Source organism: Chelonus insularis, unplaced genomic scaffold (genome assembly GCF_013357705.1).
Source record: "Chelonus insularis isolate UGA/USDA-ARS -01 unplaced genomic scaffold, ASM1335770v1 contig_135_pilon, whole genome shotgun sequence".
Classification (NCBI taxonomy): Eukaryota; Metazoa; Arthropoda; class Insecta; order Hymenoptera; family Braconidae; genus Chelonus; species Chelonus insularis.
The window spans coordinates 2,621,307-2,637,544 of NW_023276376.1; the positions used below are offsets into that span (position 1 = coordinate 2,621,307).

The 16,238-nt window shown below is 29.7% G+C and overlaps 4 protein-coding genes across 9 annotated transcripts in view; 1 reads left to right on the top strand and 3 right to left on the bottom strand.

Moving 5' to 3' along the window:
• Nucleotides 1-1,182, top strand: part of dpy (dumpy) — a 64,875-nt gene extending 63,693 nt beyond the window's left edge. For all 3 annotated transcript variants that reach the window (XM_035095485.1, XM_035095487.1, XM_035095486.1), the window contains 2 exons: nt 3-192; nt 279-1,182. In XM_035095485.1, the coding sequence (XP_034951376.1) occupies nt 3-192; nt 279-517 (429 nt within the window). In that variant the 3' untranslated portion in view covers nt 518-1,182. The remainder of the gene's footprint in view (nt 1-2; nt 193-278) is intronic.
• On the bottom strand, nt 1,112-2,977 carry RtcB (RtcB RNA ligase). Its single transcript, XM_035095489.1, has 2 exons — nt 2,779-2,977; nt 1,112-2,695 (listed from the first exon to the last, which is right to left on the bottom strand). The coding sequence occupies exons 1-2, from the start codon at nt 2,872-2,874 to the stop codon at nt 1,271-1,273; spliced, it is 1,521 nt and encodes a 506-aa protein (XP_034951380.1). The 5' UTR covers nt 2,875-2,977; the 3' UTR covers nt 1,112-1,270.
• A 346-nt stretch (nt 2,978-3,323) lies between these two features.
• On the bottom strand, nt 3,324-7,163 carry LOC118074508 (uncharacterized protein DDB_G0290301-like). Its single transcript, XM_035095760.1, has 3 exons — nt 6,757-7,163; nt 6,462-6,671; nt 3,324-6,373 (listed from the first exon to the last, which is right to left on the bottom strand). Exons 1-3 carry the CDS (start codon nt 6,851-6,853, stop codon nt 3,432-3,434), a joined length of 3,249 nt encoding a protein of 1,082 aa, XP_034951651.1. The 5' UTR covers nt 6,854-7,163; the 3' UTR covers nt 3,324-3,431.
• Nucleotides 7,164-7,503: 340 nt separating this feature from the next.
• On the bottom strand, nt 7,504-15,955 carry PCB (Pyruvate carboxylase). 4 transcript variants are annotated; one of them, XM_035095852.1, is made up of 6 exons: nt 15,486-15,955; nt 12,027-12,447; nt 10,481-11,947; nt 9,902-9,949; nt 7,946-9,636; nt 7,504-7,862 (listed from the first exon to the last, which is right to left on the bottom strand). In XM_035095852.1, exons 2-6 carry the CDS (start codon nt 12,151-12,153, stop codon nt 7,614-7,616), a joined length of 3,582 nt encoding a protein of 1,193 aa, XP_034951743.1. In that variant the 5' UTR covers nt 12,154-12,447; nt 15,486-15,955; the 3' UTR covers nt 7,504-7,613. The 4 variants fall into 4 exon arrangements, with proteins under 4 accessions (XP_034951743.1, XP_034951744.1, XP_034951745.1 ...); XM_035095853.1 differs by having other exon boundaries at nt 15,445-15,955; XM_035095854.1 differs by lacking the exon at nt 15,486-15,955 and adding an exon at nt 13,514-13,549.
• Nucleotides 15,956-16,238: the final 283 nt, after the last annotated feature.

A 16,238-nucleotide genomic window follows, 5' to 3' on the forward strand; every position in this document is an offset into this window, starting at 1 on the left:
AGGTAAATTGTAGAGGATATAACGCCTTTGGTCGTCGAAGAAGAGATGTCAGCAACGATTATAACGATACGTCATTGTCCAGAACTGATAGCGGCTTTGACGGTCAACTTAGAGAAGAAATTACAATTCAATCTAATTTAATAAGAACTTTAGACAGGCGAGAGGAAAGATACACATCTGATCCTGCTGAATGTGAGTAATTAATTCAATGTATTGTATTATATACCTAAATTTATTAATTATGTAATTTGTATTTACAATGATTCATTATTTTACAGTCCCAGCAGCTCAAAGAGTCGAAGACATATGTGTATCAATGGTAGGCTTCATTATAGCCTTGGTAATAACAGCACTTTTGGCCCTCGTCGCTGTAGCTATAGCTGTATCTTGTTGGCTGATGGCATATAGACGCCAGCCAAAGACTGCCGGACCACTGCCACATCCTCCAGAATTTCCAAATCCATTGTTTACCACTGAATCGGTCGCTGAACCATCACCCGATTATCATCTCTCATAGTTTCATTAGTATTGTTTATTTTTTTAAATGAAAACAATTAATAATTAATTTTGTTAATATGATTATCAATATGAGGAATGCATTCCCGACCACGTTTAAATATAATTGTCTCAATAATGGTCGGCTGTGTATTTCAGGACGCATTTCCTCCAGTGACTAATTTTTTACGCTATTTAGTTAATTAGAATTGTTCTTCCATCTTCTATGTGCTTTCAATGAGGGTTTTTAAAAGAAAAAAAAAAGAATATGAATAATCACTAAGTGATAAATTTTTATATTAAATATTATTGTGAATGATTAATTATTCACAATAATTGAATAAAGAATTGATTGTATTAATCAATCATCTTTCTCTAAGGTGATGGTATTCTTCCGCTATTTAAAAGAAGGAAGAGGTGTGTCTTCCTAATATTTCTATTATATCTCTAGTCAATGGAGGACTTGTCGAAACTAATATATATATAAATAAAATAATAGGTATACAATTAAATAAATTTATAAATAAATATAAAGTAAAAAATGACGGAGAATGTAATTTCTGTGAAAAAGTCAAACGAATTAGTCTAATGTAGTTTTTATATCTTTTTATTGTTAGACAAATTAAAACTTGTACATTGTATCTAAAATTACTCATTACAATAAAGACAATAATATTAATAATTACAAAAAGCCATAATAATAATGATAATAAATATTATTTTATAAAATAAATATTAGAATTATTATCATTGTTATTAATCAAATGCAAATCAATCAGCCTTTTATAACTGCTATAGGTCGCAACTTGATACATTTCTTAGAAATTCCAGCAGCATGACAAGTATTAACAACATCAGTGACATTTTTATAAGATTCAGGAGCTTCTTCCATGACTAGTTTAGGTGATGCAACTCTAATAGATATACCCATATCATTTAATTTATCCAAAACTGCTTCATAATCTAAATTTCTTCGTGATTTAGCTCGTGATAATGCTCGACCAGCTCCATGGCATGTTGAACCAAATGTTTCTTTCATTCCTTGTTCAGTTCCCGTTAAAACATAGCTACAGGTACCCATAGTACCACCAATAAGAACTGGTTGACCAGTGAGTTGATAATCAACAGGAATGAGTGGATGATGAGGAGGAAATGCTCTTGTAGATCCTTTCCGATGAACTAAAAGTGTTTTTAATTTGCCATCCACCAAGTGCTCTTCCACTTTAGCTATATTGTGAGAAACATCATAAATAACGTGCATATCTAGATCATCTGGAGCCATGTGAAACTGTTTAGCAAATGCTTGGCGACTAAGAAAAGTCATTGAACTTCGGTTGACCCAAGCAAAATTAGCAGCAGCTGCCATAGATTTAAGATAATCTTGACCTTCTTGAGATTTAATGTGTGCACAAGCTAATTGCCTGTCATTTGTTTCAATATTATCTCTTTTCATCGCTTTTTCCATTTGCACTAAAGCATCTGTCGCTACTTGATGACCAAATCCTCGACTTCCTGAATGAATCATCACACATATCTGTCCTTTTTCTTCAATACCCATTTTACAGGCAGCTGATTTATCATAAATTTCATCAACAACTTGGATTTCTGCATAATGATTACCAGCTCCAAGAGTTCCTAATTGAGGAAGTCCACGTTTTTTTGCTCTTGTTGATACTTTAGATGGATCAGCATTAAGCATTCTTCCATATTCTTCACAATGTTCTTTGTCTTCAGCCCAACTGTATCCTTCACGTAATGACCAGTCCATACCCATTTCCAAAGCTTCTTCTAAGTCTTGAGCTTTCATTGGAATGATTCCTTTGGAACCAACACCAACAGGAATGTGATCGAACATGCTTTGAGCTATTTGTTCTTTGACAGGCACTACATCTTTTTCAAATAAATTTGTACGTAGCAAACGTACTCCACAATTTATATCAAAACCTACACCACCTGGTGATACAATAGACTTTGGATCGTTTATGTCAAATGCTGCCATATTACCAATTGCAAAACCATAGCCCGAATGTACATCTGGTAATCCTACAGATTTTCCAACGATTCCAGGCAGTGCAGCAACATTTGCAATTTGTTTTACTCCAGGTAAAAAGCCTCCAATGCTACCTGGCCTACATGCATTACGTAGTTCATCCAACATCAGTTTTTCTAGAGTATTATTTACGTAAAAAATTCCTTCAACCTATAACAATTTTGAAATATTTACAATAATTATTTTAAAATGTCATCGAGTAGCACGATTATTCATTCTCAAGCAATACATACCTTCATATTAGGTTGAAAACCTTTTTTTATTTTCCAACAATAATCATTTATTTTTTCTAAATACTGAAGTTCTTCTTGATATTGTCTGACGACCATTTTTAATATTTATTTATACTAAAATAAATAATTAACCTAAAGAAAAGACGTATCGGAGCTTGTGAGGTTATTTTATTGTCAACTTAAAAAATACCGGTTACCCACATGTTCTCATTGATGGCAATCAGTTTATCTGAAAAACACTAGAGAACGCTATTGTGCAAAATCTTGAGGGCGCAATAGTATCTTTCTTGGCGCTTGATTTTATTTTGTCTTCGTAATGTCATTTTATTATTAGGAATTAAATAAATAAAGTTTGATTGTTCAGAAATACGTATGTACAGTTTAAATAAAGATTAATAATTAAAATTTACATAATTTTGGAGTTTCAAATCGAATCAAACACAATTATTTTAAATTAAATTTAAAAAAAATTATAGACTTTTTATTTTTTTTTTCATTTTTTATATTTTATATTATAAACTTACAGAAAATAACATTGTTTCGATGAGAAATCATCACTGATGGAATTATATAAATATTTATAATTTTTTAAACTAAACTTATAAATACAAAGTTGATAACATTGTATCAGGCACATAAATGATTGAGCATCATTATTTATTTATGATTGGAACTGTAAGAATATCAGGGTCAAATGGTATATTCGTACGATTACCAGGCATTAACATGGGAGTAACTTTGACCCTGAATTCATAAGGTAAAAAATCAGTACAAAAATTATGAAAGTCCATTCTCGTTTTTATAATTCCTAGCTGTGCCATCTTCTTAATAAGTTCATTAAGATCTTCTTCATAGCTTTCAAAATTTTTCCTCCTTTTAATAACTTTAACTACGTCAGATAAATATTGTACAAACTTTTCTGATTTTCTTCTTGTATCTAAATTATATTTAGGTTCCATTGTTTTCCATAAAAATTTATAAAGACGATTAGTCGCCCATTTTTGTGGTCTGGGTAATTTTGGTTGTTTATAAAATATTCCATCTACTATGTAAGCTTTGTTGATTGGCTTTTTTGGAGTTTTACTTTTATTTTGAAAGTTGCCATAATTATTACGAACTGTTGATTTTATATCGACAGAATTTTGTAACTTTACAATCTTCTCATGAACTCTTTTTACTTCTTTTTGAGTTATTTGATCGGTTTTTTCTTTAATTCTCTTTAACTTATCTTCCAATGCTTGTAATTGTTCTTGTGATAATTGAGTATCTTCAGTTCGTTCTAATCTACTCCTTGATTTTAATAAATAATTATCAAGAGTATTCATTATTGAAGGTTTAAATGTTTTTAATAATTTGTTACGTTGATTGGTTGATGTACTCGGTAAACGTGTTTGTATATCAGTTGAAGGAGTAGATAAATTTACGTTATTGTCTGTCATCATTTGAACAGGTTCACCATTAGCTATCGTTGGACTTTCATTAATATCATCTGTATCAAACTCACTATAATCACTTCGGGTTCTATGAGGAAGTTCGTAAGCTGAAGGATCAATTTTTCTAATACTACTATGGCTTTCTCTGCTCTTTTCTGATAATTCTGTCATAGTACTCGACCTATCTTCTAAATTTTCTGAAAATAATTTACGGGAAATCGATTGCATCGATGACAATTTTCGTTGTTTTATTGATTCTTGGATCTGTTCAGTTGTATTCTCTGTTTCTTCTGTCAACTCTGATCCTCTTTTATCTTCATCTTCATTAATCAATAAATGTGATTGAGTCTGTCTATTTCTCAACTTCTCCGTTTCATCATTTTCTTTGTCTGATTCTTGTTCTTCATCACTGTAACTTACTGATATTTCTTTAGTTCTTCTATTTTTTAATAACTCTTGAGACTTTTCAGTTTCATTCTGTTTATCGTTGTCGATTAATGAATTTAATGGAATTTGTTTATTTTTAAGAGATTTTGAAATTTTCTCACGTTTATTATTTTGTATATCTTCTCCCAATTCTGAATGTTCTTTATCTTCATGAATTGAAGGTATTATTCGAGACATTTGTTGTTTCAATGAATCATTGTTTTCATTATTAGATACATTTCGTTGTTCAAAACTAGATTCTTTTATACTATTACTGAAAGAGTTTTCTTTTATTCTTTGTTTCGAAGATCTTCGGGATTGTCTATGTAAAATGATTCTTCTTTTTTCTAAATTTGATTCTATTTCATTTTCAACATCATGCTGACTTACTTCAGCTATTTGCTGTTGTGATGATCGCTTTTTTTTATTATTCGAAATTCTAGTTGCTGATTTCTGTATCGATTTGTCATATATATTAGAATCTTCATCATTTTCTACAATCTCGAATTCTACTTCATTCTCACGATCAACTACTTCATCTTGACGTATCAAACTTTGGGAATTTAATTGTTCTTGTGGTGTTTCGAAAATGTGCAATTCAATTTTTTGAACTTCAAAAAGACTTTCTGTTGACGACGTTTTATTCGATAAATTTTCTTGATCAGTTTCATGATTTTCTTGGTTAACTTCACTCAATTTTTCTCCTTGAACACTCAATTTTTCATTAGTTCTAAATAATTCACTATGGCTTTTTTTAGACTTGTCTTTATTTGGAATAATTTCAATGGATATAGCTTCATTCTGATCAGATACATTATCATTTATTTTCTCTGATGAATGATTTGATTTTCGAGTCTCGATGATTTCACTTTCAGAAGATGATGAGTGAGATATGTGTAAACTATGATGTGATCGAATTGGTGATATTTTATTATCTTCTGATATTTTTCCATCAGACAATTGCAATTTAAAATTCTTTTCGCTATCGCTACTTTGTTTACGATAATTTTTTGTTCTTTTTCTTATCGATGTATCCATAATTTTTGGGGTATCTTCAGATATTTCATCATTTTTATCATGTATAGAATTGTCTATCGATTTTTGTGATATTTTTTGTATATTTGAATTTTGAGATAATTTTTGGTCATCTTTGTCTTCTTGGCTTTCAATAATAATATTACTTTTGAATTTTCTGGATGACCTACGTATCTTATCAAACGGTGATCGGGGTTGAGTCATAAATTCTTTCGTCTTGTTTGTATCCTCATTATTTTTTTGTACTTCATTTTCATCATCTAAAGTTTCATTTTCATTTAGATTAGACGATTGTTCAACGGTTGAATCATCTTGTGAAAGAATTTTATCAAAAGCATACGACGATTTTCGTTTAGGCCTTCTGAATAATAATGGTCTAGCTTTAGATATTTTTTCTGTATCAGTACTTGTATTACTCTCTGGCGAATATCTGATATTAGATTTGATGGAAAGTCTAGATCGTTTCGATTCGCGCATTCCTTCTTCAATTACTTTTGACAAATTTTGAGAACTATCTTTTTTTTCAAGTGTTGGTATTGACTCTGATTCACTTGCGATATCTGATGAGTCTAAAGCTTGAGAGAATGGATTATTACGCAAACTTTTCCTTTTTGCTCCAAGCATAACTCTCCTCTTTTTAATAGCTTCAGTAATACTATTAGCATCTGAATGAGACGTAGCATTTGATACATTTGCTAATTCTGTAAAGAAAAATAATAAAACTATTTAAAAATTATTTTATATTTATTGGATGTATTCGAATTGAATTAAATAAAAATGAATATTAACCTGAATTAGAAATTTCAGTTCTAGCTGTTTCTTTAGGTATCAAAAGATCTTGACTAGTTTTGTGTAAATGATTCCACCATTCTGTAGCTTCAATGTCATCATCATCGATAATTCTTGAATTGGAGTTCAAAAAAGCTTCACTGGACGCCTGTACACTTGCCCTATTAGAATATCTTGTTTGGTCTGGAAGGTGTCTCCAAAAAGTGTCATCTGCAATAAAAAAGAATTTTATATAATATTTTGATGTATAATTCTGTACACATAATTAATTTTATATTAAATACAGTTAACTTACCTTCTTCATCAATGTAATTGGAATCTTGATCAAGAACTGCAGAATCATTTATTGATCTACGCGACCAGCGACGATTTAAACTTCTTCTTCGAGCCATTATTATAAATTAATATTTAATATACAATAAATAATATTGAAAAAATTTTCAATAAATATAATTTCAAATAACGATAACTGTTTATATTCAAAATTTGTAAACTTCTATATAACCTCAAAATCTTATTTGAAAATATGGCATATGTTCTCAATAAAATCATACATCTTTTAGTGAGCTTATTTAATAATTGATGAAAAAATAATTAGTTTTATAAAAAGTTGAATGAAAATATATTTCTAATAATTAAATTTATCTCTACCTCTAACAAAATAACTGAATCTATTATATACACACACATCCAACAAGAGCTTTCGCGCTAAAACCTAAATTCTATCAACAACAGTTGATATAGTAGAAATCTGATTTTAAATTATCGTTGAATGGTACATAATTAATATTCCAGAAGTAGAACCTCTAAATTTTTTTTAGAAAACCAACTACGTGTGCTTTTCATGTGCTTTTTTAATCTATGCCTGTAAGCAGCCAATTACACATCCAAAAATTGGAATGACTGATTGTCAGCATAAATTCGCCAACCAATTACTACTAATTTGTCAATATGATGAAAATTTCAGAATTTACATTATTCATGATAAAATAAAAAAAATGAATATTCAAATAACAATGAATCAATCAATACAAATAATAATTATTAATAACAATAGACTGCTCTATTTTATATATACATATCAATATAAATTTTACGTCAATAAAAAATAGGTACAATAAAAAAATTCTTAGTTTTTTCAACAATATCGATTTATTCCATGGTAAGAAGCAGATCTTCTCCTTCTATTCTAGTATTTAGAGCAACATCTAGAGTCTTAATTTTCCCAGCTTTAGGCGCTTGAACAACCATTTCCATCTTCATAGCTGAAATAACAACGAGGGCAGCACCTTTTTCTACTGTATCTCCAACTTTGACTCTAATATCGATTACTGTTCCTGGCATTGGAGCTCCTATTTGGTCTTTATTTGATTTATCAGCCTTAGGGTGAATATGAAGTTCCTAAAAATATGAATTAAAAAATTAGAACAATCAATATTGACTATGAAAAATATAAGAATATATCAGTATAATCATCAATATACCTTTACAGCTTCTTTATCTTTAATAAAAACAGATCTAAGCTGTCCATTGAGTTCAAAGAAAACTTCACGCTCTCCATTTACTGTGAGATCTTCAGCCATTGCAAGTGTTTTAATAGCTAACGTTTTACCTTTTTCAATAGTCACATCGAATTCTTCTCCAACTTTTGGACCAGTCAAAAATATTCTAGTTTCAAGCTTATCAACTGGTCCAAACGTATCTTTAAATTTCAAGTAATCATTTGTAACTTGAGGATAAAGGGCAGCTGACATGATGTCTTTTTCTGTAATAGTTGGATAAGTTTCTCTCAGTTTCTTTTCTAATTCACAAAAATCTAGAGGTGCAAGACTTGCACCAGGTCTCCCTTTTACTCTGGGCATATCCTTAAGTATTTTAGACCTCAAAGGCTCCGGAAAACCACCATGGGGCTCACCAATAGCACCTTGAAAGAATTCCACAACAGATTTAGGAAATGACAATTCCTCTGCTCTATTCATTACATCTTCAGGAGTTAATTTATTTTGAACCAAAAACTGTGCAAAGTCACCAACAACTTTAGAGCTTGGTGTAACTTTAATAATATCACCCAAAAGAAGATTAGCTTCTCGGTAAGCTTTTTTAATATCTTCAAAAAATTCACCAAGTCCTAAAGAATAAGCTTGAAATTGTAGATTGGTATATTGGCCACCGGGGATTTCATTTAAGTAAACGTCTGCATTTCCAGATTTCATTGTAGTTGTACATTCGAAGGGCGCATAAAGTGTTCGAGTTTGTTCCCAATAGGCAGAATACTCCGATACATTTTTCAAATCGAAATTAGTATCATAAGGTGTGTCTTGAAGGCTTGCAACAACCGCACCCATAGATGGCTGACTTGTCATACCTGACATGCTGTCGACAGCAACATCAATAACATCAGCACCAGCTTTAGCACACTCAAGCATTGAAGCGACTCCAGCACCGGCAGTATCATGAGTATGGATATGAATTGGAATGTCTGGTTGTCGTTGTCTGATAGCATCAATAAGTATACCTGCTGCTTTAGGTTTTAATAATCCAGCCATATCTTTAATAGATAATACATGAGTACCTGCTTTTACTAATTCATCAGCTAGATCTGTATAGTATTTTAAACTGTATTTAGTACGCTTTGGATCACTTACATCTCCAGTATATGATATGGCTGCCTCTACAACACCACCAGCTTTTCCAGCTGCTTCCATACCCAAAATAAGATTTGGCAGATAATTAAGTGAATCAAATACTCGGAAAATATCCATTCCACATTGAACTGATAGATCACAGAATTTATATACAACATTATCAGGATAATTGGTATAACCGACGGCATTAGCACCTCTTAGAAGCATTTGGAAAGGAATATTTGGAATTGCTTTCCTCATATCTATTAATCTTTCCCAAGGACATTCATGTAAAAACCTCAGTGCAACATCAAACGTAGCACCACCCCAATTTTCGAGAGAGTAAAGATTGTAAAAATTGTGCGCGACGTATGGTGAAATATTCAAGAGATCATGTGTTCTAATACGAGTGGCTAGAAGAGACTGATGTGCATCTCTGAATGTGGTATCCATTAATAACAGGCCTTTGTGCTCACGTACTGCTTTAGCAAAACCTTCTGGTCCTTTTTCTAATAATATATCCCGCAGTCCTTTTGGTGGCTTCAAAATATCTATAATATAAAAGTTAATACATAAAGTCTCTAATTATTATTTTTTTTCTTTTAATTAAGAAAAAAAAAACCATTGAATCATAGTAAAGATTGAGAATGAAGTGAACAACATATGTGAAGATGTATACACTGTATTAGTAATTAAAAACATCGCAAATAAAAGTGAGACGTGAAAAAGTGAATTATTTACAAATGAATATAAAATAGAATTTGTATAATTAAATGAACAGATCTTTTTCGTCGATTGGCTATTATCTAAACATACCTGTAATATCCACATCTTCGTTGTCAAGCTCTGGAATTTTAGAATAGTCTAAGGAAAAAAAATGACAATAAAAAAAACTTAGCGAATCATAAAGCACGCTAAAATAAATATAAATCAAAATGTGTGTGGTAATTTATTTTCCAGGATGTTTATAACTTGTTTTAGTATACATATAGAAGATTGTGCAAATGTTTTAATGGTTTGTGATAGTACACATATAAATGTATGTAATTTATGAGCAAATATATATGATAAAGCAAAATTAATTAATTTAATAATTATAAATTTAATTTATGATATAAAGCGAAACTATTATCTAGTTCATTATCGACTTACATTCATTAATTTGTTCTATTTTTTTTTTAATTAATAAAAATAAACAACTTTTTTATTTTGTAAAAACTAATTATTTTGAGAGTGTTAAAGACAATAATAACATAAAAATTTATGAAATTTATATGTGCATAGGCATATTTAGCTAAAAGGATTTATCTAAAGGTTGGAACTTTTGAAATGTGTGCAGGTATAAAAATTGTCAACATTCAAAATATAAATATGTCGAATTAAGAATCAACTTACCAACGTTAAGTGGAGGAATATGAGGTTTAATTTCAGCAGGTTTCAGTGGGGTGGCTAAAGGAGTACTGGGTCCATTAACGAGTACCGTGCCAAGATAATTGAGCAACTTTTGTGCGCGATTTTGGCTCGGAGCAAACTTGAATAATTGTGGATTTTCATCAATGAAATAAGTATCTATATTCCCATTCAAAAATTTTTGATTTTCCAAAACATTGAGAAGGAAAGGAATGTTAGTTTGAACTCCACGAACTCGGAACTCTCGAAGAGCTCGGTTCATTTTTGCGCAAGATGATTGTAAATCGGCAGCATGAGCAATAACTTTAACGAGTAAAGAGTCATAATAAGGTGAAATAATGGCACCAGCATAAGCCGAAGCACTGTCAAGTCGAATACCCATTCCTTCTCCGGATCTAAACACTTCGATTCTTCCAGTATCAGGTTGAAAATTTTTAGCTGGATCTTCGGTTGTAACACGACACTGAATTGCATATCCCTGAGGTGATATTTTATCTTGTGTCAGTCCAAGTTCAGGTAATGTCATGCCTTCAGCTACACGAATTTGTGATTGAACTAAATCTATTCCTGTAATCTCTTCTGTGACAGTGTGTTCTACTTGAAGACGAGCATTAACTTCGATAAAATAATAATTTCCTTTATTATCACAAAGAAATTCAACAGTTCCAGCATTTGAATATCCTACATGTTTCGCTAATTTAATAGCATAATCTGTCATCTTCTCTCGTTGTTTAGAATCCAAATTTGGAGCTGGTGCTATTTCGACAACTTTTTGATGACGACGTTGAACAGAACAATCTCGCTCATATAAATGAACAACATTTCCGGCTGTATCTCCAAGTAACTGAACTTCAATATGTCGTGGTCGCTCAATGAATTTTTCTATAAACAATGCACCGTTTCCAAAAGCAGCTTTAGCTTCTGAAGATGCTCTTCCAAACATTTCGACAACTTGATCCATTTCTTTCACGACTCTCATACCTCTTCCACCTCCTCCATACGCAGCTTTGAAAATAACTGGAAGTCCATGTTTTTGACAAAATTCCATGGCTTCTTCAGCGGTAGTAACTGGTCCATCAGTACCAGGAACAATTGGAACTCCAGCCTCTATAGCAGCTTGTCTGGCTGCTACTTTGTCACCCATTTGCTGTACAACTTTTGGACTAGGTCCAATAAATCTAATGCCTGCATCAACCACTGCTTGAGCAAAGTCTGATCTCTCGGATAAAAATCCATAACCTGGATGAATGGCATCAACTCCATTTTCTTTAGCAATTTTTATTATTTCTGGAATGTTAAGGTACGCTTGCACTGGTGGAAGACCACGTCCAATCATATAACCTTCATCAGCTTTCTGTCGATGCGTTTGCATTTTATCTTGCTCCGAATAAATAGCTACTGAGCGGATTCCCAATTCGGTACATGCTCGAAATACACGAATTGCAATTTCCCCTGTAAATTAATGAAATTGTGAAATTTTTTTTAGCTTATTAACAAGTATAATTTTAAGATGATTAAAAATCAATTTTACCTCGATTAGCTACTAAAATACTTCGAATTGGTTTATACTGGACATTAGTTTCATAATTTGCCTTGAAAATTCGAATAACACTTCTTGACTTTGTCAAGGCTTTTCCGGCTCTATGCATAGAGTACATTTTTATTTTGTTTTATTTTCTTCACTCAATTATGTAATCAATTTGTTTTTTTTTTTAAATTTGTCTTTTAGATGTGATAAATATTTTTCTTAATTAATACTATTTATCATGATATATTATACGTTATTTTTCTATTTATTGTCGTCAATTTTTTAATGTAATTCTTCACAGCCTGTTTTGTCTATGTTACATAAATAGTTGTACTTAAAAATGTATTTATCGAAAATTTTTTTCAATTTCGTACGATTTTTCCTTGAATAAATATTTTCTTTCGTTTCTGCTCATGTATCATCTCTGTAAAATAAAATTAACAGCAAATATTATATTTAAAAAATACAATAAGAATAATAATACTTTCTGCACTGATATTTATCAGACTTATCTTTATTATTCTGATTACCCGTTTTCTAAAAAATTATAAACCATAAAACAAACATAAAGATTACTGACTATAATGCACTTTAAAAAATTAACAATACTCCATTCTTAACATAAATGTACTAATACAGAAGGACAAGACATATTTAATATTCTCTTTTAAGGCTGAACTCTAGAGCTAATTAGTCGTTAAAGTTTACTAATTACTTAGTCTCCATTTTAAGAAATAGATAGAAATAATTACGAAAATATTTCTCAACAATGATAGCTCAAGGACAAATTCTATTTTAACTTCATCAAGCACATTAAAAAACTTTTTTTGTTAATAAATGCACTGTACGCATTTTTTGAATGTACTGAGTTAAAAGTCATATGATAGCTTGTTATATCAATCGATTTTACTTTTTGTGTCATTTATTGAGTAATATTATATAATATAATGAAATAAATTTCGCTCTTTATTTGACCATATTTTTTATAGTGTTTGATTAATTTTGCAATAAAATTTAAGACTGTGATATTCTTTAAATCGAAGATACAATGCTATTCTTTATTTTAGTACAGTCAACGTTGGACATGTAGAGATTTTGCAATGGAGCGTTGACCTATAAGAAATTTTTTTTGTGAAAGTACACACCAAAAAAAAAATATAAATATTATTATTATCATGATGGATTATAAGCATAAATGCGTTGAACTTATAATTCTTTAATGAAGTTAAAATCAATAAAAAATTTACATCGTCTAATTTTATAATAAGAATATGAAAAATTATTTATTAATCCTTTTCAATCTGAATGATGAGTTTTTTAATAAATCTACAACAACATATTAATTTTTATTTTAAAAATGCTAATATGTAAATCTTTTCGATATCAAGAATGAATAATAGTAAGATATATAAATTATTTTAAATAAAGTTTATAGAATAATTCTAAAGTTAAATCAAATTTTTGAATTTATTTAATGAATTTACTAGTACCTGAACAGGTATATTCAACGTCATACATGAAACCAGCTAGAATTTTCAATCATTTAAATTTTTATTTATAATCCAACTCACAATGACTTGCGCTATTACAATCTGTACACTTTCCACTTATAAAAGGATATTTATTACATGCTTAGAGTTAAAAAAGAAATGGCATGAAAATCTTGATCTTAAATGTACTATTTAAAGAAGATGACATATTTTCATTCTGATACATAAGCTGTTAATCATGTTAAAATGGTATTACGATTCAGCATCCATAAATCATCACAGAAATAGTAGAAAATTGTTTTAATAAAGATGTCAATGAATTATGAATGAAATGATTAAGACTGCAATTAAGGAAAAAAATGATAATAACAATAAACGATGAAAAATATAATAAAAAAAATAAAAGTAATGAGAACAACGAGACTATCGTCGGTGTCAATTATGCTAAATCAAAACATATGTACGTATATCTGTATGTTGTGTCTACTCAATGTAACAATTATAACATATATATCATACTTAGTTTCGTTCAAATACTTTAACAGACATACATATATTCATAAATATTCAAAGTCCGAGTTTGTTCAACTTTTTTCATAATTCTGATTTTATCACGTGTGTAAATATCAAAAAGAAAACAATTTTTTTTTCGTAGCAAGATACAAAATTATAGTTGTGCAATAGTAATTTATACATATTTTTAGTGAGGGTAATCATGACTTAAAGTCATGGGTGAAATAGCAAACAAATATTCATTATCATTATTTTTTATACTTGAATAACTTGAAATTAATTTATTCATGAAATGTCTAGTCTTTATATATTACCTAACTAAAGTTCATATAAATCAAAAATTTCTCATTAATGGATATCATTTATTTCACACAAAAGAGAATATTTAATTTACACCAAATTAAACTTCTTTTCTTTAGATAAAAGTATATTTTATAATCATTGTAGACTCCAAGTATAAACATCTTAACGTCAGTATGTTGGTAAATAAGCATGTCTGATTGACCATTAATAAGAAAAAATTATCAGACAACTAAAGCGATTCATAAAAACTGTGTTCTATTAAATTTTGTAACACACAAAGTGAGTGATTATTAAATGAGTGACAATTTGCAGCCGTTAAATAATAGATGTACATGCGTTCAAATCAAAATATATCTAAAAAATATATACTGCTGATAAAATCTATTGATTGCATTTATTTTTTGTTTTTTGTACTGCACTGATGATTTTCAGGTCACTAAACTAAATGAAATTATTCAAATGAAAAGTTGAAGACAGTGAATTGATAAGCTTTCAGACACCATCAAATTTGAAAGTAGTTTTTTAGTTTTTATATATTTATGAATTTTAAGAAAATTATATACACATAAAGATTATTATGCCTACTAATTTATTGACTTATATGCGGCCAAGGATTTTTGCTGTGTACATGTAAATTAACCAACATTTCTATAAAAGTCATGGTTAATTTGAAAAATGATTTTATCACATTCAATTGGTTAAGTTTTTTTGTTACATAATGAAAATAAATTTATGAGAAAAAGTAAATACTTTGTAAACTGTGTAGTTTTTTTGATCAAGTTTGTTAAAGCATAATTTAGTCGATTAAATAAACATTGCAATTCAACTTTGATGCAAAATATAAAACTCACGATTCAAAATTACACGAAATAGAATATATGTAAAAATAGACTAACATTTATGCAAAATAACATAGTGTGAATAAGATCTGATTGTATTACATATACGTATATATTTGTTTATTATCAATACATACATATATGTCCAACTCATATTTTTCAACGTATAAATATATTTAATTAAAATATTTATGTATGTATATGGTAAAAATTAGATAAACAATAATAAATATCTGTGTGTGTATATATCACGCATCAATGAAATAATGTACATACTGCATAGTTACAATTATAATTGACAGTAAATTTTCACTAACATTAATCAATAATCCACTTGTAACAATTACACTTTAAAATAAGTAAGAGTCACAAAGTTATGTCATAATTAAGGAATCCTTCAACAGGAATAAAGTATTGCACACCACCCGATAAAAGGCCTAAATCGTACTAAAAAATGTTTGGCACACGCGCCCGGCCTCTACTTCAGAAATAAAACGGCAACAAATTCGCGCATGTGCAGCTGATATAAGTGATCTTTTCCCTTTCTTTTTTCCTTTTTCTCTCCTACCGCTTTTGATCTCTATCAAGCCTATCTCGTCTTGAATCTTTAATTTTACATTGCTCATTCTACTTTGTCATCACGAGTGTGACGTTTTAAGCTTCTTTAAATGACCATAATCGTCATGATTGATAAGATCTTTGCAATTCATTCTTAACCAGGGAAAAAGTACCGGCGAAAAACGTTTTACAAATTAGTCATGACAGGTTCTTCGTGTTTGTATATTCAGAACTAAGATAATCGATAGAAGAATTTCTAGATTAGAAGTAAACTTTTTTTTTTTAATTTTGGTACAACATTGCCAATCAAATGTTTACATTCCAAGTAATTTAACATCGTATTTCCATCTTACAATTGTTCAATAATATATCGTTAACATATACATACACGTATTTTAAATATTCAACCATCAGTCATATCATGCGAATCTCTCGCAACATTTACATGGGCTCTTATTGCGTTCATTTTGTGCATTGTAATCACATGAATTAATCTGCACACAATGTGCGAA

What these genes read in the sequence shown, in the direction of transcription:
- RtcB (XM_035095489.1), bottom strand. Translation starts at nt 2,874, where the DNA reads ATGGTCGTCAGACAATATCAAGAAGAACTTCAGTATTTAGAAAAAATA. An exon ending in GTTTTCAACCTAATATGAAG is followed by an intron (nt 2,696 to 2,778) that starts GTATGTATTGCT and finishes AAATTGTTATAG; the next exon opens with GTTGAAGGAATTTTTTACGT.
- LOC118074508 (XM_035095760.1), bottom strand. Translation starts at nt 6,853, where the DNA reads ATGGCTCGAAGAAGAAGTTTAAATCGTCGCTGGTCGCGTAGATCAATA. An exon ending in CAATTACATTGATGAAGAAG is followed by an intron (nt 6,672 to 6,756) that starts GTAAGTTAACTG and finishes TTTTTATTGCAG; the next exon opens with ATGACACTTTTTGGAGACAC. An exon ending in AACTGAAATTTCTAATTCAG is followed by an intron (nt 6,374 to 6,461) that starts GTTAATATTCAT and finishes TTTTCTTTACAG; the next exon opens with AATTAGCAAATGTATCAAAT.
- PCB (XM_035095852.1), bottom strand. Translation starts at nt 12,153, where the DNA reads ATGTACTCTATGCATAGAGCCGGAAAAGCCTTGACAAAGTCAAGAAGT. An exon ending in TATTTTAGTAGCTAATCGAG is followed by an intron (nt 11,948 to 12,026) that starts GTAAAATTGATT and finishes ATTAATTTACAG; the next exon opens with GGGAAATTGCAATTCGTGTA. An exon ending in TATTCCTCCACTTAACGTTG is followed by an intron (nt 9,950 to 10,480) that starts GTAAGTTGATTC and finishes TTTTTTCCTTAG; the next exon opens with ACTATTCTAAAATTCCAGAG.